At 30.0% G+C, this 25,909-nt stretch overlaps 3 protein-coding genes, 1 long non-coding RNA gene and 1 other non-coding gene across 5 annotated transcripts; 2 read left to right on the top strand and 3 right to left on the bottom strand.

Moving 5' to 3' along the window:
- Positions 1-612: 612 nt before the first annotated feature.
- On the bottom strand, positions 613-2,822 carry LOC117128436. Its single transcript, XR_004451723.1, has 2 exons — positions 1,096-2,822; positions 613-990 (listed from the first exon to the last, which is right to left on the bottom strand). It is a non-coding gene; the product is annotated as an uncharacterized LOC117128436 (long non-coding RNA).
- Positions 2,823-5,649: 2,827 nt separating this feature from the next.
- On the bottom strand, positions 5,650-18,026 carry LOC103832033 (CLAVATA3/ESR (CLE)-related protein 19). Its single transcript, XM_033281888.1, has one exon. It carries the CDS (start codon positions 13,282-13,284, stop codon positions 13,060-13,062), a length of 225 nt encoding a protein of 74 aa, XP_033137779.1. The 5' UTR covers positions 13,285-18,026; the 3' UTR covers positions 5,650-13,059.
- On the top strand, positions 12,497-12,599 carry LOC117129045. The gene has a single exon (XR_004452619.1). It is a non-coding gene; the product is annotated as a U6 spliceosomal RNA (small nuclear RNA).
- Positions 18,027-18,370: 344 nt separating the features above from the next.
- Positions 18,371-22,505, bottom strand: LOC103832022 (uncharacterized protein sll0005). Its single transcript, XM_009107985.3, has 13 exons — positions 22,247-22,505; positions 22,019-22,168; positions 21,771-21,941; positions 21,519-21,662; positions 21,323-21,428; positions 21,103-21,251; positions 20,879-21,004; positions 20,585-20,728; positions 20,058-20,145; positions 19,600-19,973; positions 19,170-19,493; positions 18,775-19,005; positions 18,371-18,694 (listed from the first exon to the last, which is right to left on the bottom strand). The coding sequence occupies exons 1-13, from the start codon at positions 22,454-22,456 to the stop codon at positions 18,560-18,562; spliced, it is 2,352 nt and encodes a 783-aa protein (XP_009106233.1). The 5' UTR covers positions 22,457-22,505; the 3' UTR covers positions 18,371-18,559.
- Positions 22,506-25,071: 2,566 nt separating this feature from the next.
- LOC103833270 (glutathione S-transferase T3-like) lies at positions 25,072-25,902 on the top strand. The gene has a single exon (XM_009109365.2). The coding sequence runs from the start codon at positions 25,072-25,074 to the stop codon at positions 25,900-25,902; it is 831 nt and encodes a 276-aa protein (XP_009107613.2).
- Positions 25,903-25,909: the final 7 nt, after the last annotated feature.

Raw genomic sequence — 25,909 nt, 5'->3', positions numbered from 1 at the left:
GTATATTACTAAGCAACCACTAATCCATGTTGTATATAACCTATATGTGTACATTGTATATTACTAAGGAAACGTATCGTAGAATCATGTATTCTCATTTTATTTAAAATTTCCACATGTGCAATATTTTAATGCTATATATATGTACATCGCTTTACATATCCACATGTACAAAAGGGTGTACATGTGTACAACCTCTTCACATATGTACAACTTCTTCACATATATTGGTTCATTTTCGATGTATACATTGTATTTACTAAACAACCACCAATCCACCTATATGTGTACAACCTATTCACATATATTGGTTCATTTTCGATGTTCACGTGTACTCGTCAAAAAGTGTATAAAAAATAACTTGTATGTGTACAATGTTTACATGTGTACATTGTATATTACTAAGGCAATGTATCGTAGAATCGTGTATTCTCATTTTGTTTAAAATTTCCACATGTATACTGTTTTAATGCTATATATATGTGTACATCATTTAACATATCCACATGTACAAAAAGGTGTACATGTGTACAACAAGCCACAAGCATAAAGCCACAAGCATAAAAATCAAGCCACAAGCATAAAAATAAACTTTTTGTTGTCACTTAGTAATCGACAAGTAATAAATGGACCTGTATAGCTTAAAAATCAAAACTTTTGTTGCTACAAGTGAGATGTGCTATTATTAAAAACGAAGAGGATGAAACAAAATCAATTCAAGATCAACAAGAAGGATCATAATCATTTGGATGCTCACTTGGGTGACTCGGATCCGGGAAACCGAGTCTCAACTCGGTGGTCTTGAACACGCCTCATATTTCCGGCAATCATTTACACTACCTCTATACCTAACAATTACATTGTATTCTACAATTAATTGTAGCGAAAATCTTATCAGTAATTGATTTACCCCCTTTACTTCTGTTTCACCGGAAACACTTGACGAAAATGGTCCTTGGGCTCATTGTATGACGCACCTACCCACCAGGTCTGCAAATAATCTTTAATTTTATTTACGGCTTAAATCCCAGCACTGTCATCGTCATCTGTTGTCGCACAAAGAAGTTCATAAGCTTAAAGGAGTAAATTTCTTACCCGATGTTGGCCTTTGTTGTATCCTTGACACAACCACCATACACCGACTTCACCTGTTCAAACCCTAACTTCAAATATATCGTCGATTAATACTCTTCCCAACCACCAAAAAAACAATGGAAACCCTACCCAAAAACCATCCTTTCACACCTCCTAGAAATCGATATCCTAAGTGTTTATAAAAAATTGGATGTGGCTTCACGCCTCTTCTGTATTCTCTTCTTTCTAATAAAACACACAAGTGAGCTTGAACAAAAAGCATAAAGCAGAAGGTATTTTCGTCACATTAGTCAATAATATGTATAATATTCTGGCCATGAGTTACTATGGTTATTACTAAAATATTTTTTTTCGTTGAGTGCGATTTCTCATTTTATAATACAATTAATAATAGATACATAATTTTTTTTATTAATATGATATTCATTTTTTAAACATTGATTTTAATATCTATTTGTTTTGTTTTAAGTTAAAAGTTAAAAAAGGTTATTTTATCTTTCTCATTTTGATCAAATTAAATAAAATATTATTTTTTATTTTGTTATTGGTAAATATTTGAGCTAAATAAATTTATTTAATAATATAATGATATTATTATTTTTTAAATTTAATAAGTAAATAAAAACATAAAATATTCTATTTAAATTTGAGTACGGAATATATATTTATGTTTTAAAAACTTATTTCTAATCATATAAACTAATTTTTTTATAAAAGATAAATATAGTTATGGTTTTGGTTATAAAACTGAATAAATAAAAAACCAATAGTATACAAACCGAACCAAATCAAACCGAAACAAAGTATAGTATTAATATGGTATCTAATTATTATATATAGAAAAACCAAACCGAAACTGAACTCAAATCTGAGTTGAACACTCCTACTTAATTTAGAATCTAATTTACTTACCTGAACCAATCTATTTGCTAATAATCATTTGTTCATATTTTCCCAACGCTAGATCATTAATGTCGTTAAGCATCTGGTGTAGTGATTCCTAAAATAAATTTCAATAGAGATGTCTTTCTGTAGGTGGTCTCGATCCACCATCCCTTTCCCTCCGTCGGAAGCGTAATTTTCATTGACCACCACATTGGAGGTGATTTCGAGGTTCCCAAATAGCAACCATCTTAGGAGATGGCACGATACTCGATAGTATAAATGTAATTATGAGAATAGTTATATAATCTTAATGATAATTTATGTAGTGGAATGCCTTCGAATCAAGTTACTTAGAAATTGAAAACCCACATACTATTAAACCACCATCACCTGGTTCAAAACCAAATTTCACATGTCTAATTCTTACTTTTTTAGTGGAATGTAAAATTAATCAAACAAAAAAAGAAATTTTTTACAGCCAAAGTTAAATCTAACCTGAAAGCATTTAATTACATTGCACATATTAATTGTTATTTCTATGATTAGTGCTACTATCTCTTTAATATTATTTGAGAAGTCAGTTTCTTATGTGTCGCGTTCACGTTAATTCTCACGATGGTTGATTACACTGATATCCTTAATGAATTAAAAATATTACATTTAAATACTATTATTGAATATTTTATATATTTTCCTTTTTAAAAATTTCCAAATATGATATATAATAAAAAAGGAAACATTATAAGGTTTTAAAAACAAATTTAAAACGAAAATATATGTATATATAATATGATTTCATTAAAAAGGAAAGTTCACAAAATAGAAATATTCCATTTAAAAAATATTTTTCAATAACATAAAATATAGTTTTGAAGTAATAAAATATTTCTTTATATCTATATTTTCTTAGATGAAAATAAATATTTGCATATAATGTGATTTCATAAAACAACATTCACGCACATAATCTTGATATTAGAAAAATAAATATTTTTTTAAAACATAATTTTAATCAATACAAAAAATATATATATTCAAAGTAATAGAAATATTTTTTATATGTCTATTTATTTTCTTATATGATTACATAAAATAATTAAGTAACATAAACTGATATATGTTTAATTGACAAAAAATAGTTTACAATTGGTATTATTGAAATGTTTTATTTATTTTTCACATATTTAGTTGACTATTATATATTTCAATTACAGCACAAACAATCTATAAATTATATTTTACTTATATAATATGATTTTAAAATACAATCACACAATTGTTTTCAAACTGCTTATTTTTAGGAGATATTAAAAAGAGTAAAAAGAATTAACAATAAACATCTTTTGATCAAATAATTACAAAATATTTTAAAATAACACAACCCTATATAGCTTAAGCAGGTAGATATATTATATTTTATCATTATTAAAAAAATTTTTTTTCATAATATTAAATTTCCTTTTAAATTTTATGTTTTCATCTTTGTGGAACTTAATATGATTATTATTAAAATACCAAAGCAAATATGAACTCTTATTTTTAAGATTATTTAAAATTAATTTCACTTTACCATTTAGTAAATCTAATGCATAAACTTATTTAGAATTTATAACATATTTTTAATTATTGTAAATATTGATATGTGTTCATGAGCTTCCAAAAATGTATTATTTTTGTAACTTATGTATGTAACTACATATCGATCATCGCTTTATTTTCTGATATTTTTTTTTAATTAACATATAACTTGATAAATATTATGAAACTACATGCACATTTAAATGATACATAAAATTAATTTGATATTACTTAATTATAATAAAAATAATTATACTTCATTTTGAATTTGAAAGAATATATGTAACTCAATGTACACTCACAACATGAGTAACTGGACTAATCCAACTTATATCTAAAATCATAGATTTAACTACAATAAGAATATATAATTGTATAATAATTATTTATTTTATAAATGTAAATTATAGGATGACTCAAAACATATTAACAAATAAAAATAAAATATTAACCAATTGTTAATTTAGTTCTTTTGTAAAATTTATATATGCATGAGACTGTAGAATATTATCGTTATATTAATTTACGTAATTTGGAATCAAACACTATAGTTTATTTTATATTTCATTCTAAGCACAATACATCTTAATTTTCTTTAATATTATTTGAGAAGTCAGTTTCTTATGTGTCGCGTTCACGTTAATTCTCACGATGGTTGATTACACTGATATCCTTAATGAATTAAAAATATTACATTTAAATACTATTATTGAATATTTTATATATTTTCCTTTTTAAAAATTTCCAAATATGATATATAATAAAAAAGGAAACATTATAAGGTTTTAAAAACAAATTTAAAACGAAAATATATGTATATATAATATGATTTCATTAAAAAGGAAAGTTCACAAAATAGAAATATTCCATTTAAAAAATATTTTTCAATAACATAAAATATAGTTTTGAAGTAATAAAATATTTCTTTATATCTATATTTTCTTAGATGAAAATAAATATTTGCATATAATGTGATTTCATAAAACAACATTCACGCACATAATCTTGATATTAGAAAAATAAATATTTTTTTAAAACATAATTTTAATCAATACAAAAAATATATATTTTCAAAGTAATAGAAATATTTTTTATATGTCTATTTATTTTCTTATATGATTACATAAAATAATTAAGTAACATAAACTGATATATGTTTAATTGACAAAAAATAGTTTACAATTGGTATTATTGAAATGTTTTATTTATTTTTCACATATTTAGTTGACTATTATATATTTCAATTACAGCACAAACAATCTATAAATTATATTTTACTTATATAATATGATTTTAAAATACAATCACACAATTGTTTTTAAACTGCTTATTTTTAGGAGATATTAAAAAGAGTAAAAAAAATTAACAATAAACATCTTTTGATCAAATAATTACAAAATATTTTAAAATAACACAACCCTATATAGCTTAAGCAGGTAGATATATTATATTTTATCATTATTAAAATTTTTTTTTTCATAATATTAAATTTCCTTTTAAATTTTATGTTTTCATCTTTGTGGAACTTAATATGACTATTATTAAAATACCAAAGCAAAAAAGAATTCTTATTTTTAAGATTATTTAAAATTAATTTCACTTTACCATTTAGTAAATCTAATGCATAAACTTATTTAGAATTTATAAAATATTTTTAATTATTGTAAATATTGATATGTGTTCATGAGCTTCCAAAAATGTATTATTTTTGTAACTTATGTATGTAACTACATATCGATCATCGCTTTATTTTCTGATATTTTTTTTTTAATTAACATATAACTTGATAAATATTATGAAACTACATGCACATTTAAATGATACATAAAATTAATTTGATATTACTTAATTATAATAAAAATAATTATACTTCATTTTGAATTTGAAAGAATATATGTAACTCAATGTACACTCACAACATGAGTAACTCGACTAATCCAACTTATATCTAAAATTATAGATTTAACTACAATAAGAATATATAATTGTATAATAATTATTTATTTTATAAATGTAAATTATAGGATGACTCAAAACATATTAACAAATAAAAATAAAATATTAACCAATTGTTATAATTTAGTTCTTTTGTAAAATTTATATATGCATGAGACTGTAGAATATTATCGTTATATTAATTTACGTAATTTGGAATCAAACACTATAGTTTATTTTATATTTCATTCTAAGCACAATACATCTTAAGTTATACATAATTTTCCTTAAATATATTTACATTTCTAAGAAAACAACAACGTAAATGCAAATAAGAAAAATCATAATTTTAATATATTTATTAAAAAATATTATAGTTGAATTTAGAGAAATAAATGCAATTTAATATACTCAAATGATAACTAAATTGAGTGTAAAAACAACAAAACCGAATAGATATAACATATCTAAAATCATATGTCTAATTAAAGTAATATAATATTATTAATATAAATTGTGCATACAAATTATAAATTAATTTAAAATTAAAAATAAATAACAATCAATTATTATAGTATATTTATTTTATAAATATTTATATCCGTGCATGAGAACGGAAAAATCACATAGTTTTCTTAATTATTATCAACATGTTGGTTATACGTAATGTATTAAAAACTGGACCGGATAATGAACATGTGAAATATGTGAGTCACAGTTTAACCGGTACAAAGGGTTTTAATAATAGTTTTATGTATATGTATATATAATGACGTCACCAAATAAATATATATACAGACATACTTCCTTTTTACCATTAATTGTATTAAACTAAGGTAATGAATGGTGAATGTCTGAGTGCAGTTCTTATTGCGGTTTTCACAAAACCACAGTTATGTCGCCAATCACGAAAACATTTTAAAACAGTGTGGTTTTGGAAAGAGAAAGTCCAAAAAACGCAAACGATTTGAGCAGTTAAAAATAGCCTATAATCTAGAAAACCGCACTTGAAAACTTTGGATAGGAAATAACTAGCGGTCCGGCTAATACCACACCAAATATTATGATTTTAGTTTATATTTTAGGGTCCGAATGGTAACTGCGGATTTGGTAATATAAGCGAGACGAAATTGAAGTGTGGTACGGTTCAACTGTGGTTCATGCGGTTTGCGGGACAAATGTGGTTTTAACAGAAAAAAATAGTGCGGTTTTGATATAAAAATATGGTTTGATAGAAAAAGTAATATAAATAAATATATTAATATAACTAAAAAAATGAAACATTTTTATTTAGTGATAAATATAAAATTTTAAATATAATTTTAATAAAAATGTGGCTGTAGTTTATGTATTTATATAAATTATTTATTAAGTTATTTATTTTATATGGCGCATTCTTATTCGATAAATTTTATAGCAAACAAAATGTTCAGTTTATAAATGATATTTTTAAATATTTATTGTTTTAAAACTAAATATATTGATATATGATAAATTGCTTCAATTACCACATTTTAGTACAACTTTCCATGTTTACCTTAACTATGTTTATCTTTAGTTAAAAAAGTAAGACACTTATAACTATAAAGCTAAGTAATATAGACTTAGAGTTTTGATACGAGGGGAGATTTTGGAGGGTGGTGAATTTGATCGGGTAAAGTTTAAAAAATCCTTTTAAATCTAATTTGCAAAAAAATGATATTAAAAACATTCCTCGTTTTGGTGAATTTGATCGCGTTTAATCAATTTTTTTTTAATTAATATACGGTTTTTAACATAACATAACATGTAACCGGGTAAAACAACGAGTCACAGTTTAACAGATCTATCTGGTCCAGTTTCAAAACACTGGTCAAAATTAAATTTACTAATCTTTTATGTATAAATTAATGGATGTGATTTTAAAAACAAATATGAGGAATAATATTTGATTGGTAAAATTAAAAATTGTTATTTGAATTAAATAAATAAATAACATGTCTACAACTACATTTTTAGCATAATAGTTACTTTCAAATATGTGCTAGTTGCTACACTTTCAAAAATAAAAATATCAAATTAATTTTCAGAAGACAATAATTGTTTTTTTTTTCTCTTGAACATAAGTGCCTTATACACAAAACAATATTCTTTTCTCTTGAACATAGTGCGTATTTGTGAAATACGCTAGGCAATAGGTGTAGTGCGGTTTTGATCAATTATCAACTACGTAAGAGGTAAATTTAACATTCGCGTTTTTGCTTTTTTATTTTTAAAAACCGCACACTTTTCTGAAAAAATTGTTGATTGGTGACTCAAGAATGTCTTTGACAATACCACTTTAAAATATACACTTCGCATACCATTCATTAGCTTAATGTTGCACATATCTAAACTAATACATCATGCTATTTTACGTGTTACATTTATTGTGTGTAGTTTTATTAAAGCAAATTTAAAAATAAAATAAAATGATAATGAAAAATAACTACATATAATTATAAGTATGGGTCCGAATGGTGACCGCAGATTTGGTAAAATAAGCGGACGGAGTTTAAGTGCTGGATGGTTCAACTACGGTTCGTGCGTTTTTCGGGATAAGTGAAGTTTTGATAAAATTAGCGGTGCAGAATTGTGTTGATTGGTAAACTCTATTGTGCGGAATTGAACAGTTAAGCACAATTTAATAATATAAAGTAGATATATCAATATAATCAATATAATTAAAAAAAATTAAAAAATATTTAGTGTTATGAATATTAAATTTAATTTATTATTTAGAAACTTTTAAATATCAAAATTCATCTAAAACAAATTTTTGATATATATAAATTAAAAAATTAATTTTCATGTATGTTCTCTATATTTTAAAATTTAGGAGGGAGGACATTTTACTCGAACAAGAACCAACCCGAAAATATAAGTTTCATTAATACAAGTTGAAATTAAATTTGTTTGATTAGTGATAATGTCATAATTTATTTTTATAATGTTATTAAACTGATATGACCCAAAACCAACTCGAAAAATTATAAGTACCTAAATGGATCTAAGTTTCATGGATTCCAAGAACCCAGACCCGATCCAAACCCGGATGTCTAAGTCTAAAATAACATTTTGATAGTGGTGATTTGGTAATAAAAAAAGAGACAAAATTAAAGTATAGTACGATGAATTGCAGTTCATGCGGTATGCAGGATAGGTGACAATTTTGATTAAAAAAATTAGTTCAGTTTGATATAAAGAAAATTAATATGGTTTTGATTAAAAATAATAATTATTGTAGTATGTGAATGAATAATGGTATTGAATTTTTAAAAAGAAAATATTTATTAAAATCACTTTACACTGTTAAGTGCTGTTTTATGTAAAACCACAGCTCTTTTGCTGTTGGACAACATAGTGTGTTTTTCAAAAAAATTGCATGTATAAAAAGAATAGTGCGTTATTGCTTTTTGTGTTTTTTTGGTAAACTGCGTTATTCAACTGTTTGTGTGATTGGTGACACTTGCTCAATTATGCAATTCCTATAGTAATTTCGCCCCGCACCACGGTTACCAATCACTATCTATATATAAATAATGCAATGTCACCAAATCTTAAAATATCACTTTTATTTCGAAATGTTAAATGGGGATTTAATGTGAATTAAAAAATTTAAAATATATTATATATGAATTTATATTTTAAAAATGAATTTTAATATATATATAATTATAAAAATAATATAACATTATCATTAAAAAAATAATTTCTAATTATATTAACATATTTATTTATATTATTTTTTATCAAAACTGCACTACTTTTTTTTTAATCAAAATCGCACTATTTTTTCTATCAAAACCGTACTTATTTTGCAAACCGTAGTTGAACCGTACCGTACTTCAATTTTGCACCGTTTTTATCACACAAACCGCGGTTACGATTCGAAGCCTAAATATTAATAATCTGTTGACTTATTCCGTTACCATAAACTCATCCACCTTTTAATTTTTTTCAAATATTTTTTTTTTCCATTTCAACATACCCACATTTCTTCCTCTTTCTTCTCCATTGTCACATCAGTTCAAGTTCCTGTAAAAAATTTCATTTATATATTTTTGTTTTCGTGTACATAAAATGTTTCTTTTTCGTTTGCTTTATCAAATCTAGCTAAATCAAAGCAAACTGAAAGAAAAAAAACTATCTTTACCATATAATTTAATGAGAAAAAAATGTTTAGTTAGATTTGAATTTATAAACCGGGTTTTTCAGTAAAGCCAGGTCACCGGTTCTTGCTGTCAAACCGATTTTACGGGTTCAGCTCATATCCGGTTTTAGAACTGACCAGACTCGGCTAGGTGAAGGGGTCACGGTTGAAATTCTATACGTACCCGACAACAAAAATGATAATCAAGATACACCGATAGGATCTGTAAAATGTCATTCAGTTTTCTTTTTAGTTTTTTCTTTTTTTGCCAAACAATTTCCTTTTTAGTTGTAAAGGTGATGCACTTTATACCTTATTTTGGAATTTTCAAAATATAATTTATAAGCTCCTTATTGCATGTTCACGAATCATCAGATTATAACTGCTGTAATTCTTGTGTTTCTAGAATGCTAAAGGTTATTTTTATTTTTTTTGTAAATTGAAGGCTAATTAGATGATGAGGTAGATTACTAAATAAAGTTTCTATAAATATTATAACAGATAATAATTTATTGGACAATTTTCCTAAAATTTTTTTTAAGTTTTTGTCACAAAAAAATCTTCAAGACAAAAAATGACCAAGCTATGTTTCATTAAAGAGGCAGAATACTCTTTTTCCTCTTGTTTTATAGATATATAAATAATAAATAATTTCTTATTTATAGTTTCTAATTACATGTTTTCAAATTCAAACTATTTATTCTTTTCAAATTTATTTTTTAAAACTTTTTTTAGTTTCATATTTTCTTTTAAAAATTCGAGAATGCTTTTCGAAACTATTTTTTTATATTTTAAATTATTTACCATTTATTTTCTATTTTTAAAATTTTAAATCCCTCCTCCCCAAATTTCACCCCTTATCTCCAAACCTCAATTTTTATAACTTTTTTCTAGTTTTTTTATAAAATAGTTAATACGGTTTATAAATATGTTAAGAGTTGGAACCAAACAGTTATTAGAGGATAAAAACCTTCCGAATTTTAATTAAAATAACTAGATAATAAATTAATGCTAACTGAGATTGAGAAAGGTAATTAATAATGGTTTAGAATCGGTAATCTCACATTAATTATGTCAGCAAGTTTAGAGAAGCTAATCGTAGATGGCATTAAGCAATTGAGTCACATTTGAGTCATCAATATACATCATCATTTCCATGTCACATTTTAGAGTCAATCAAATTATAAAAAAATTCTTAAGCGTGTTCTAAATTAATAGTATATTTTTTCCAGGTTTACATATTACAAAATAATTTAATATAATATGAAACAATTAAACAATGGATTATTTTATTTATATTTTCATAAATAGAAAACTACTTTCATATATACGTAAACAAGTTTTCATATTAAATTAACTACTGTATATAAATAAAATGTTAAAGTTAATAAATTGATATCAAATAAATTTTGTAATTAAAAATTTATCAAAATATGTATCACACCATTAATGAAATAAATTGCATAAATTTTATTAAAATTTTATAGTGAAAATGTTTGAAATAATTAAAAATAAACTAAATAATATCTTATATAATTTTCATAATTAATATAACTATGTATTTTCAAATACACTATAATAAAATGTTAAAAATTTTGATTTCATAAATTAAAATTTGTTAAATATTTTCGCGTTTTAAAAAAAGGATCAGAATCTAGTTAGATTTATAATAGGATTGCTTATCGAATGTGCTATTATTCTTCTCAGAGTGATAAATATAGAAATAGTTTACACAAGACACGGATGATGTAAAAGTAAAACAAGAGGAACGTAAATAAAAGGTCTAAAACACAGAGGACACTGAAAAATGATTCTTTAAAAAAAAAACAAAAGGATATCAAAAGATATGTGGAATTGTGAGAGAAAGAATTAAGTGTGATATACAATTTGGTATCAATCAACTATTGTGTGAAAAAAGGGAGTGAACCTTTAAATTCACCGCATCTCCTATCACCAATCAAATTGTTATGTAGATGAGTAGTAAAAATATTATTTTAAAAAAAAAGTAAAATAATAGAAAAAATAATGATGCCAATTTTAACGACTGTTAACGCTGCTAACTAAACTCTAAGTTGTAAAATCTTAATCATAAATTTAAACCATTAAACCTAAATCTAAACCATCAATCCTAAACCCAAATCCTAGATTTTAAATCTTAAATCCAAACTCTAGACTTAAAATCAAACTCTATATCTTAAATCCAAATCCTAGATTCTAAACTCAAATCGTAAACCTTAAATCCACATCTTATACTTTAAAGATTTGGGTTAATGTTGATGTTATTCCCTTAGAGTTTAAGGTTTGGATTTAGAGTCTAGGGATCAGATTTAGACTTACGGTGAAAAATGATCTAAAGAATGTTGATAAAGACAACATACTTGCAAGATTGCATAATCAATATTCGTAACAGAGACAGAGGTAGACAAGGTAGGAGTTGGGAGACACTAAGTATTAACTATAAAGTGAGTTTCTTCTGACATATGTGAATTAAATTATAGTTTCAGAAACTTCTGCCCAAGAAAAAGTCCACAGTCTATACAAAACACAAATTCACAAGAATAACTGAAACATCTGCCTCCTCATAATATTTTTATAATATTATATGGTTCAACGTGATATCCAAATACCAGCCATGCGATATATTTTCTCCGTCATATATTTATGGTGGTTTTTGGTTGAATTAGTGCGCATATATATATGTAACTTTTCATAAAAATAATTGAACCATCTTCACTTTATAGTTTATGCTAAAAGTGATAAAAGGATATTTTGTAAATAGATTTGGAATTAATTAAAGTTAACATTTAAAATGAGACATACATTTTTATCTTTGTCCCTTCGGGGACATCCGATAAAATTGGAACGATACAGAGAAGATTAGCATGGCCCCTGCGCAAGGATGACACGCACAAATCGAGAAATGGTCCAAATTTTCTTTTATCAAAAAAAAAAAAAACATTTAAAATGAGTTAGAAATATCCGAAGATCTTAGCACATCAAAAATTATGAAGAGGAAAAAATTTCACTTAAAAATTTCCTAAAAGAATGACGGTATATGGATCATGCGGAGTATATAAGGATCGATCCCGTATAAAGCTTGAACAGAAAAAAAAACTTATGTTAAAAAAAGAAGAAGGAGAGAACCACTTTCCACTACTTAGCCAACCATAGGGTATATTTGGTTGCGGTATGATATCATATGGTTTCTTTAAGTCACTTTGAAACAAAGTTTTAAACAAATATGTGTGGAAAGGCAAAGAATATCGAGTAGTTAACGTAAATTATAAAATGTATATCATACATTCATCATTACATTAGACAATACGATCATAGATCATAACAACAACAAAAAGAACAACATGCACGTAACATATCTTGTTCTCGAATGATCAAAGTTACCTGTTGTGAAGTGGATTTGGACCCGTGGGAATTATCCGTTTTGACTCCACAGCTGTAGTGTTAGTGATCATCTCCGTGGAGTCGAACTTTAGAACTTGTGCTTCTTCATCTTCGTACGTTCCATTCTTCATTAGCAAACTCCGCATTGAAGCTGATTCCGAATGATGAATGAATGCAATAATCAGGAGAGAAGAAGCCAATATTAATCCCTTGATCTTCATTTTCTATTTTAGTCAAAATGTTTTTTGTTTGTTTGATGAGGATATAATATGAAGGAAAGCAAATATGTCGACTGTTATAAATAGCGACGTTTGATAAAAGGGGCAAAAAGAATTAGAGTGGATAAAATTTATATATAAGCTATAAGCCTATAATGCATAAAAGAACAAATAAAATCAAGCATGTAACTTAAATAATATTGTTTAAAAATAATTAGGTAATTATGTGGAAATCATGCATGTCCGTCTTTATCTCGTTCTCGCTAGTCGCTACGATAAAAAAAAAGAGAGGTTATTCATTTATGTCTCTGATATGAAGATTCATCATCCTCAGCCTCATTAAGTGAACCTGTGGACTCATTTATGGTAACAGTAAAGCTGACCAGTTGTAATTTAATAAAATAAATATTAAATAGATTTTTTCTTTATGAATAAAACCCAAACATTCTGCTACGACTCACCAGAAAAACAACATGATACTCTTACTTGCCTTCTTATGTATGTTATCTCCCTTACAAGTGGCTCTAGATTCGAAAGGTAGATTTCAAGCTTAATTAATATGGTGTAATTTATATTATAGTTCATATTACTTGATGTCATCAGTTGATCTTAGTATCTCTCAAGGTTCATATTACTTGATGTCATCAGTTGATCTTAGTATGAGTACGAAAAACTTAATTTACTAATGGATATGGTCATGTTCCAAACAATTTTAATCACTTAAAGAGCTTTTGTATATACGTTACATATGTAGTGTTTCATTATGAAGAAGAGAGTATCGGACAAACCTTTGAAACAAAGAACATGGAAACTGTAATGAGTTTGGCAGTGCGACTTTAAAAGTAAGTGAACAAGTGAAAACAGAACCCATGCTTGTTTGCTTCCTCCTACTAACTACTTAGTACTATAGCAACTATTGATTTCAATCAAACGCATTTAATTTTTTTCTTCCCAAAAGGACTCTCCTCATTTTTACTTTCACACCATCACTCTTTCTTTCAACTTCTCGATTTCACACAATTATATCACGAAACTTACCAATCAATGTTATTTCACATCTTTACTTTTTGTTATCTACTGAATCTCATTAAAAAAACACACACACAACAACGTGAGAATCAAATAAAATATAAAAGTATGTCATGTATTCAGTTACAACTTAACAAAGAACTATCTCAAATGTGCGTAACCCAAATTTAAGCAAAAAATGTGTGTAACCCTAAACTTTTGAATTTGTACATAAAAGGTTAAAAACGTAACCTGATCAATAGCATTGTCAATGCCTATATAACCCAACCACAGAAAAAAAACCACAATTCAATACTTTTAGTTTGTTCGTGAATTGTTTTTTCTTTTATATCGTCTTCAAAAGTAACAATAAATGTTTTTTTAGAAAGCCTTTTCTCAAGAAAAACAATAAATGTCAATTTTTTATTAACATTTAGTTTGTTAATCATGAACTGGACTTTTTATCATGAACTAGATTTTTTTATCATGAACTTGATTTTTTTTTTTGAAACTTATCATGAACTTGATTTTTCAAATATTTTTTCATAATCCTGGTTATATATCTGAAATTAAACACATTGATATATATGTTTCATATACCAGATAAAATAGTGGATTATGAAATCATTACAACTAGCTTTCCAAAACAAATTTTTTTTAATTAGAAAAGTAACACACATGTTGATATTGACGAGTTACGTTTAACAAAAATAAAAGTTGATTGATTTTTGTAAATAAAATGATCAGTTGTTCCTCTATATATATTCGAGAGTCGTTACTGGTTAAAACCTAGGTTTGTGTATCTGAGAATTTCAAAAATATCATCACAAGAAAAAATATATATATATATATATCGTCACAAGTGTTGGTGCTGATCTTGTTCACGTGGACACACATTAACTAAATAGATAGTTCTATTGCCATTAATGAGATGGACATTTCAATGGTGATTTATTTCGTGGAAGCACAGGTAAGCCAGATGATAGACAAGAGTTAATTTTAGGGAAGCAAACTTCTATGTAGACTAAGGGCTATACTATGCAACCAAAAGCTGACAAATACAGTTAGGCAGTAAATATCATTGTTAGATTTTGTGCAGACGATAACTAAAATGGTGGGCTGCATTTTGATGGGTATGATGTATTGTATATATTGTTTAAAGCAGTATGTAACATGTCGGTGGATATGTCTAAGTACATGATGTAAGGTGTAACAAGTAAATCATTTCCTCGACACAACAACCTTTTTCTAAAGAGAATTCAATCAACATGCAGCTTCACAGAACACTATAAAATACTCTGTTTCTTAAGAATCTATTTTAAGAGCAATGCTTGTCTATACTCTTTTCTTTACTTGTGTATATCTTGAAGAAGACGACCATCCACCTACTGATTTAGGAGTTGTGTCCAACATTATTTTCATTTGGCAAATTATCAAAGCACATAATCTCATTAGAGTTATTTAGATAACTGAAATTTACACAAACTTGCACAAGATTGTCCAAGATTTTGCACGGTATAACTGGGTTGAGTGGTGGATATATAATCCATTTAGTGTTTCACAAAGAATCAACATTCACATCATCACTATATTTATCTTATGTAATATTTAAGGAATGTTCTATTAAAATTACAAACATTTTAAACACAGGCAGATACGCTAAATGACTGAAGAAAGATCATCGCTCTCATTCTATCATCAACAATATTACGAGGATTCTTTAGCAATGGTGTTCTACTATGAACATGTCCAAAGACCTAAACTTTACCCTAGCAATGGTGTTCTACTATGAACATGTCCAAAGACCTAATCGACGAAGTTTGCTTCCTGTGAGTCAGGAACAATGATGTCATGCCTCATCATAGTCTTGTAGCATTGAGCAACCCGACCTCCACTGTGCATACAAATCTCAACCAAAGCAGGGGCTATACCATAAAACCTCTTGAGATTTCTGGTAAGCGGATCTCCCTCTAGGTCTCTCACATATCATGCATAATTTGGAGGAAAGACCTCTTCCACAAGATATTAAACGTAAATATTCTGCATCAGCTCAACCAGGTTGAAGAAACAAAGTCCTTGTTCTATTCCATCTGTGTTATTATCACAGCAAGTATATGGGTTATAGGCGGACAAACAATCTTAATCAGTTGTATATCTATTCTATTAAAAGGGAAGCAGTCTTATAAAGATTGTTTAGACCCTTTATAAATCTACTTATAAAGATTGTTTAGACCCTTTCATTAGATTTACTTTTTTTGTCTTACCATATATTTTTGTAGCATTACACGTTAATTAGATTATACCACATCTATACCCGTTTTTTGCTCTAACAAACAAATCAAAAATATTACACCATATATTTACAAATTAATAAAATATTATACCAAAACTATATCAATTCTATTGGCCACCAACGACTTCTAAACATGTCCCATTAAGATTATAACGTGACTGATCTATCCTAATATACAAAATTATGTCATTCTATTGACCTACGAACTATGAAACATTACACTCCATCTTGCCATTGATCAGACTGTTTTTTTTTAAATGAAAGAGCTCCTTAATGTCTTATGTTGACCTTACATGTCTTCTCTTCGAAGAAAAAATACAAGATGTCTAAACTCTTATTCAAATGTCACTTATTCAAAAGTCAAACATGACTATGTTAAAGACCTAGACCACCATTTGACACAATCATACCACATTCTTCATCACACTGTTTGTTATACAATCGTACTCTTACATTCAAATACATCAAAACATTACATCACATATACATATTCTTGAAACAGTTACATATTATTTAAACCATAAGATTGGTTGATAATTACAAATTTAAAATTAAAGCTTTAAATTGTAAGAATATGTTAACAAAAAATGAATATATTGTGAATATGCTAAGTAGACATATTCTAAGATTTTTTTGTTAATAATATACTAGAGATACGATTATCAAAACAAAAAACAAAAAATAATTATCTTACTTGGTCTACAAGTTTATTTATTACGACACTAATACATCATTTTACTTATTTCTATCAACCAAAGTATCAAAACAATTATACTTATATTTTTTACCAAGATTTTTGGTAACAATAGATTTAACTCATTTTATAATTTCTATATGATAATTTTGGGTTTAAAAAGGTGTACAAATTAAAATATTTAATAATTCGGATAATTTTTAAATTTAGGTACTCATTTGATTTTCGGTTCGGTGTTAAAATTTTGGTCTTAGAGATATATGATATCCTTGGTTATTTATAATATTCAGTTATATTGTACTTTTCGTTTTCTTTTTTATTTTTTTACGATCCAGGTCGCGGTTTCAGATAAATGTGCCCAAACCTATACACAAACTTATATAAAAATTTATTTTTAAAAAACATATTTAATTTCAAAAACAAACCCGTGTTTCTCAAACGTGGGTCAAAATCTAGTGTACTCTATTAAAATAGAGTCATATTTTTATCTACCATGAAAGTTGTCATTTAAGTTTTGGACTTATTCATAGTTCTACCGTTTAATATACACATTAATTATATAATATACTTAATATTGACTTAATTACTTAATCTACTAATAGAGTAGGATATTAATTGGGTTAAGAATCTGTATTATACCACATTTTGTGGAAAAATTGTTAATCTTTACGTAAAGATTTAAGAAACAATTAGATTTTTATACAAATAATTTATCACAGATAATCTTAATTTACTATATTTAAAATTATTTGAATAAATATCAAATAGTAATGAAAAGTTAGTTACTTGATTCACCATAATAAATCTGCATGTATAACATTTAAATAAATAATTAGATCAACTTTTTTACAGCAAATTATTAGATTGACTTAGAAATAAAAATATAGTTTCATAAGTCAAAAGACAATATAACTGTTCAATGATAAATTCTTTAAAATCTCTTTACCACAAGGTTATTAATATATTTTCACAAAGTGTGAACGATCTCAAGAAACCATAACTAATATGAGATATATATGTATTTATACTAATATAAAAACTTAAAAAGAAAAAATAATTTATTTTTATGAGAATAAATTTACCTGAATAATTTATTGAACAAATATTAAATTAAAAATAAAATAAATTAAATAATACAACAAATCTATTGTATATAATACATAATTTTTATTGGTTAAGTTAAAAAAAAAACCGCGTTTCAACGCGGGTATCATCCTAGTATATCTTTTTAGGTACTTTAGAATGCAACTTATAGGCACAATTATACTAAAGCTCAACAGTATTTACAAAAAGGTATCTCGAACTATTCTAGCCATTACTCTTGACCCAAGCCGACTCATAATATCCGGCAATACTGTCACAGAGATTCCAGGCAAAACAGGAAGCAGTTCCCGAACCACTTGAGTTACATCTACTACCTGTTTTATGATAATGAACACACACAAGTTCAGCACTCTGGTAATACAGAATTATATGAGAAGGTCCAAGAGAAACTAACCTGATTGGGATTATTCGACATGGAGCTTCTTCCAGTAAGGAACTCGATTACTTTCTGAACATTGTTCAAGATGACTTTGTCTTCTTCTGTTACAGATGGAAGAAGTCCTGCAGGTCTGAAAGGTCCTAGTGAAGGTACCATACCGAAAATTGGTGGTGCGTTTCTGAATCCAAAGACCGCCATTGCTTGCACCAGCTGTTCTCTTGTGATTGCATCGATGCCTTTTACTATCTGTTTTCAGTAATCACAACATCTGTCAGAACTCAGGACACCATGAATAAGTAGCTCTGAGCTTGTCAACAAGTTAATTGTCTAGATTCACATTCATTTTTTAATTAGTTCAGAGTATTTTTCTGACAAGGCGAAATAAGTGGTTAGATTTTGTTAGTGAGTACCTCATCCAGTAGAAACTCGCGGAAGAAGTTTCCTTTCTCGGAAAGCAGAAAAGACAAAGCGACTCGCGTTTGAGCTGGCTGGTTTGGTTGGGATGCACTGGCTGGAAACATAGGAACCCGACTGCTTGTCTGGTTTTGCAGAAGAGCCAGCTCAGCCATGCCCCCATTCATATCTTCTCCTCCTCCACTTTTGGCTGCTGTAATGAAAGTCTCAAAGGCTTGCATCACATCGATGAATCTCTCAGCATCAAAAACGCCAGTCTTCCCATATATTGTGTAGCGTAAAGCCTCCCTCAGGCGAGGAGATTCATCGGTCAGGAGCCTCTAAGTATTAAGGTAATCACATGAAGAAAACAATCATCAGTATTTTGTAAAGGTTCAGTGAAAGAGGGTGTGCTAGATAAAAGTTACAGAGTTCATATAAAAATACCTGAGCGATATAAGGATAAGCCTCGTCCACAATAGCAAATTCAGGATTCCCCACTAGAGCTATCCCTTCGAGCACACCAATTGCTCTAATTATAAGGGCGAAATAAGGAGGGATTCTGAAAGGATAGTCAAAAGTTATCTGCGCCAAATCTGCAGCCAACTCCTGAAAGTTGATGTTTTTAGCTCCTCCACCTTCAAGTGCCTGGTCAAAAACCTTGGCCAGGACAGGTAATATAGGTGCCAGATTGACCCCATCAGGTATGAAACCAAGTTTGACAAAATCTTTTACTATGGCATCATAATCTCTGTGAATTAAGTGTGCAATGGCTTCAATCATCCCATACTTCTGATCATCAGTCAACTTCGTAACAAGACCTGCCAATGGATAGAAAAATAAAATGTCAACAAAAGGATTTTCTCAGACACAACTGAATGTGACTCTGGAACTAGAATCATTACCAAAATCAAGGATGGCAAGCTTTCCGTCTGGGGTACGGATCATATTTCCAGGATGAGGGTCAGCATGGAAAAAGCCAGTATCAAGCAACTGGTCGCACAAAAACACCACCATAGTTAACAAGAAGAATTCAATATATACAACATTTTCACTTCTTAAAACATGAAAATTGTGTAGATTCTACAATGTGGAATGACCAGAAAACAGCACAGACAAAGTCAAAAAGAAATTGACATGATGAAGTATTTTGGTGGCCAAAAGTTTTGCTTATCTTACAATAGATCTAGTTAAGCAGTGGGTAGACCTGAGGTACACAATGGTCCTACAAGTCCCTGCTTGATAATCATTATACTCACTAGATGAATTTATTGGAATCTATGGCTAAGAACTTGACAAGCGATGCTAACTAGAATAGAAACCTGAGAAAGCATATGCTCCCTATATCACTTAGCATAATTGCAGAAGAATCTGAACAAAATAAAAGCTAAGCTCAAGTTCTGCTTTGCAACAAGTATGCAGAAACTGTTACCTGCTTTAGGTAACAAATAACGCCAACATTCACAAGCTCTCCAACGTCATTCTCCATACTTTGTGACAGTTTTTCGCCATCAATCCATTGTGTTGTAAGAACCTTCCTTGACGTGTATTTCTCGTAAGTTTTTGGTACAACAACCTGAACCCATCATCAATGGTTGCAAGATTAGAAACCATTCCAAAGATGTAACCCACATAAGTACTTTTCAAAGGCAAACTTATGATGAGTCGCTTCACATGTAGACAGCAAACAAACTGAAATGCCCATAAGAAAAGTCACGAATCGTACTTGTGGGAGATCTTTCTTCATCATTTCTGCAAAATATGTACCATTTTCTCCCTCGTTAACATAATCCAGCTCCTCAAAAAAGCGAGCAGCCCATTCATCAACCAGTCCAACAACGTCTACTGACACCTGCACGAAAATTCCAACAAAGAAGGTCGAAAGTCATGAAGATGAACGGTGAAGGAGAAAAATAAGTGCATAAGCTGAGCTGTCAGACGAAACCTTGCCTGAGGGAACTTCCGCAGAAACAGACCCAAATTCCGAATCACAAACAAGTCAACAGTTACAGTCTCAAGAACAAAAGGCCTCTGTACTTTCACTGCCACCAGATCCCCGTTATCCTTTAATCTTCCCTTATACACTTGCCCCAGAGACGCTAAAGAAAAAAGAGACCAACAATAAATCATCTGGAATCAAGTCTACCAAAATGCTATGTTCAAAACTTACCGGCAGCGATTGGGGAAGGAGAGAGCTCTGAGTAAATTTCCTGCCACGGCTTCCCCAGCTCCTCCTCGAGAAGAGCCATTGCTACATCATCAGGAAATGAAGGGACCTTCGAATAAACAAAAAAAAAAACACCCACATTTAGCTATTCAGATTAAATGACAACGAATGAAGGAAACAGAAAATTGCAGCATCACACCTTGTCACAAAGCTTCTGAAGTTCTGTCATTGCAGCAGGAGACAAGATATCTGGTCGAATACTCAAAGCTTGCCCAAGTTTAATGTAAGCTGGACCCAGTGAAGTAACAATTTCCCTCAATTCAATCGCCCTAGAAACCTCATTCTTGACAAACCACAAATGAGACTCAAACTACTACATACATACCCAAGAAACATAAAAATTGAAACTTTTAGCAAACTTATGCTGATCACATACAGACTAATTACCTACCTCTTTGACTTTCTTGTTGATTATATCGACTGCAAGACGGGAGAGAAAGCCGCCAGCGACAGAGAGCAACTGGATAACTCGACTAGCAACAGCACGAGGCCGTTTCCCCCAGTAAGCAGAGATGGTAGCCGGATCATATACCAAAGGCAAGAACTCACTGCTCTCACCAGTCTACACAATTCTGCTAAGTCAATCACTAAAAAAAGCTTCAGCTGAAATTGCGTTAAAATAATTTTTAAAATTGTCACCTCTACAAGCCTTAGCTGAATACTATCATCCGCGAAAACGGAATCATTCAAGTTCTGGCCACGAAGGCCTCTCATTAACACAGACAACTGTTCGTCTTCTTCCATTTGAGCTCTCACTCTCTTAATCTCTTTCGATACGTCCTTGACTCTCTGTTTAACGATTTGGATGTTAGCAAAAATTGATGAGACAGCAATAAAACTGGGACGAGAGGAAGAAAGAATCTTAACCGTGGAGACATTGTTGTTGACTCCTTTTGACGATGAAGAAGATCCGTTGACGGTGGGGGTCTGTGTAGGTTTGGGATCAGTAGCGACGGCTAGGATCCGCCGAGAGCGATTACGGTGAGGGATCGTGGAGACGAAGGAGCGGCGGGAGGAGACGGAGAATCGGGTTGGTTTGGGTCCGCAGTTGACGAGCCTTGGTGATGCTGCTTCCATGGAAAGAGAGGTTTGAGATCTGAGTTTGACTGTGGTGAAGAGAAGAAGCAGTGGCGCTCTAAGTGGGAGTGTTTGGTATATCAGAGGAAGGTAACGGCCATGGAGGGGACCACGTGGCGTAACGACGTTCTTATGAAATTTCTCTGCTAGTCAGATTTTGGTGATTTGTTTCCATTTTCTTTTATTGAGGCTTACGCATTCCTCGGTACAACGATAGATTGTGACAACATACGTTCGAACAAAAACATGGAAAATAGGGGAAAAAATTTAAAAGAAAATAATATATGATCATTTCAAAAAAAAAATGATAATATCAGAATTTAGATGACCTCCAAAGGTCCAAACCAATCATTTGTAAATGGGAAAATTGAATAATGTCATAAAAATGAGCTATAAAATAAAGATACTGTTGATCAAAAATAAAAAATAAAGATACTGAAAATGGTGCAAATAAACCCTCATGAGTCATGACTAAAAGGTGTTAAAATTATTAACAGAAGATCAACATAACTCTATTCAGCTACTCTCTTTATCTCTGGTTCAAACAAGACCACAACCACTGGTCCACTGCTATCAGTTCCAACAACCCATGAAACATTCAACATTCCACTTAAGTGCACACAAAGTTACTTCAAAAAAAAACGTTACTTCTTTTTTCTTGGTAAAATAACAAAGTTACGTTCCATTGCATATGTTCTTTTCCAATATCGTGAGACTTTCGAATTAGCGTCTTTTCTTCTTTATCATCAACATATGCTCCCATGTTATGGAAGATCCATATATGTGAAAACATTCTGGTGACAGAAAATTTATGTTTTGCTTAAATATCATAAATTTTCTCTTGTTTTCTTAAAAACAACCTGAGAACAGAGAAGTGATAAGAACAGTTTGCATGTTGACGTTGTTATAATGTTATTCATCTCTCGCTAAACTCCATTGGCAAGCCACGTCAGAAAAATATAATGACAACATGTAGGATTTAGACCAGCTCCATCGCTGGCTTTTAAGAAGTTCATAGCCCAGCCTCTTACGCGGTTTTGATTAGAATATTAATATAATGTTGCGTCTTCGGTAGAAGCACCTCTTATTTAAAGATTTTTAGAGGTTAGTCCTAAACGACGTGGCAAGCTGTAACTGGTTCTCCCTTTGCTCTAGTCTCGTTTGGCAACAAAAAATCCTATCATTTTACGCGAGAGAAAGAAAAAAAAACTTCAGAGGGAGATTTTGTGCGATTCGGTATCATTGCTCTAAGGTAAATCGATTTCCACATGCTTAATCCGAGTTGTTTAGGGTTCGATTTATGGATTTATACTTGTTTCATGTTGTTTTTCTCTCACTTTTGTGGTCGATTTTGGGTTTAAAATCGATTTGGGGATCGATTTGAAATTAGGGTTTTCGTTAGGATTCGAAGACGAATTGGGATAGGATTTGTGTTTCCGATATGGGTGTTTTAGAGATCAATTTCCGGTTTAAAATCAAGTTAGGGATTGATTGTTGTTTCTGATTGTCGTTGTGTTCTTGTTTGATTATGTCAACTTGTTTGCTTATGTTTTTCAATCGAGCAACTAAAAATGAGTTTCCTCCTAGTTGTTCGGTTAATTGACTGAATTAATTACATTTTGAAGATCATGGATCCTAATGAAGAGAGGAGATCTATGAAGGCGCAAAAGGCCCTCTTCGATAGCCTACATTTTGTAACTGACTCGATGCAAGGAATTCAAGAACGGTGTGTATGTGGGAAACGCTTAGTGCGCGAGAGAGCTCCAGCAGAAGTCTTTGACTACCTACCCGGGAAGAGGTTCTTCACGTGTAAGGAGTACAAAGTAAGTGAACTTCCTGTTCTATTTCTGTCTGTCTAGGTTTCTTACAAAATCTAATCAAACTTGTTATATTCTGTAGGATGATGGCATGCATTACAGGCAGCCGTGGGTCTGTGCAGTGGAGGAGGAGCTACAGATGATGAAAACGCGGCTGGAAAAATGTGAAGAGCATAAATCCCTGGTGGTAAAGCTGGAAGTCGAGAATCAGGAGCTGAAGGTGAGTTGCCTTCTATCTTTCGTTTAAGATTTAGGTTATGTGTCTGGTTATACTTCAAGATGTTAACAAATGTTTTAAATTTTGCAGGCAGAGATGGAGAAGCTCATAGCCCGAGTGTCCGAGCTTGAGTATGCCGCATAAGGTGAGTTCATAAATCTTTTAAGAGTTTTTGAACGTTCTCTATTTCTAAAGTTCTCGCATCAGTAACTTCAGTTTCAGAACTCTCTCTATTGCGACTTCATTTCTAACTTTCAAGTTTCTAAACATTAACTTTTTATTTCATTTCAAACTTTGTAGTTTGAACTTGTTTAAATCCAGTGGTTTTAATTGTTTCTGAGTCTTAGCTGAGTCTTATTAATGCAGATTTGACTGGTTTTAAACTTCAGTGGTTTAATGAAAATCTTCCTAACTGCATTGAGTTGATAGGTCTTTAAAGGTCTATGTAAACTTTCCTAGGGTGGTGGTTAGGATTAGGTTAGATAGTACATACATCATTTAAGCAAGAACACTACTTAAATTGACCTAAACACACAGACTAACCAAACACAGAAACTACCCAAAACCCACAAACTTAGAAAATGGCATCGTACTATCCAGGGTTTGTTAACCTACTAACAAGCCAAACCGGAGAATCTAGCACTCCAGAGTTTGTGAACCTCTCTGGTTCTCAATCCTTAGACGTGGATTCACCTGATCTTCCAGCATTTAGCAGCCAGTCTGCAGAAGCATCTACTGTCAAGGAGAGGAAGAAATGGTCTCCGAAGGAGGATGTTATTCTCATAAGCTCTTGGCTCAACACCAGCAAAGATCCCATAATAGGGAATGAGCAAAAGTGTGGAACTTTTTGGAAAAGGATCCGGGATTACTACAACTCAAGTGTTCAGCATGTTGGGTTGGAGCCTAGGGAGCTAGGTCAGTGCAAGCAAAGGTGGGGAAGGCTTAATGACCTAGTCTGCAAATTCTGTGGTTCTTATGATGCGGCTTTGAGGGTTCAATCAAGCGGTGAGAATGACAATGATGTGATGAAGAAAGCACTAGACATGTTCTTCAATGACTATGGTTGTAAGTTCAATTTAGAGCATGCTTGGAGAGAGCTTAGGCATGACCAGAAATGGTGCTCTATGTATCAAGCTAAGGATGGTGGTAAAGAGAAGCGGAAGACTGTTGGTGGTGCTGTTGAAGGCCAAGAGGCGGTGACTGGTGCTAGGCCTCCGGGTGTCAAGGCTGCTAAATCGGCAAAAAAAATGAAAGGTGGTCAAGAGGAGTCTTTCATAGAGTTAAAAACCGTGTTGGAGATGAAAGACAAACTAAACAAGCAGAAGTTGCTGGAGAAGTTGCTTGAGAAGCCTGAGCCTCTTTCTGAGATGGAAATGACTCTAAAACTGAAACTGATGTCAGAAATGTTGTAATTAGGAT

Source organism: Brassica rapa, chromosome A01 (assembly GCF_000309985.2).
Source record: "Brassica rapa cultivar Chiifu-401-42 chromosome A01, CAAS_Brap_v3.01, whole genome shotgun sequence".
Taxonomy (NCBI): domain Eukaryota; kingdom Viridiplantae; phylum Streptophyta; class Magnoliopsida; order Brassicales; family Brassicaceae; genus Brassica; species Brassica rapa.
This window is presented reverse-complemented; position numbering and strand designations above follow the sequence as displayed.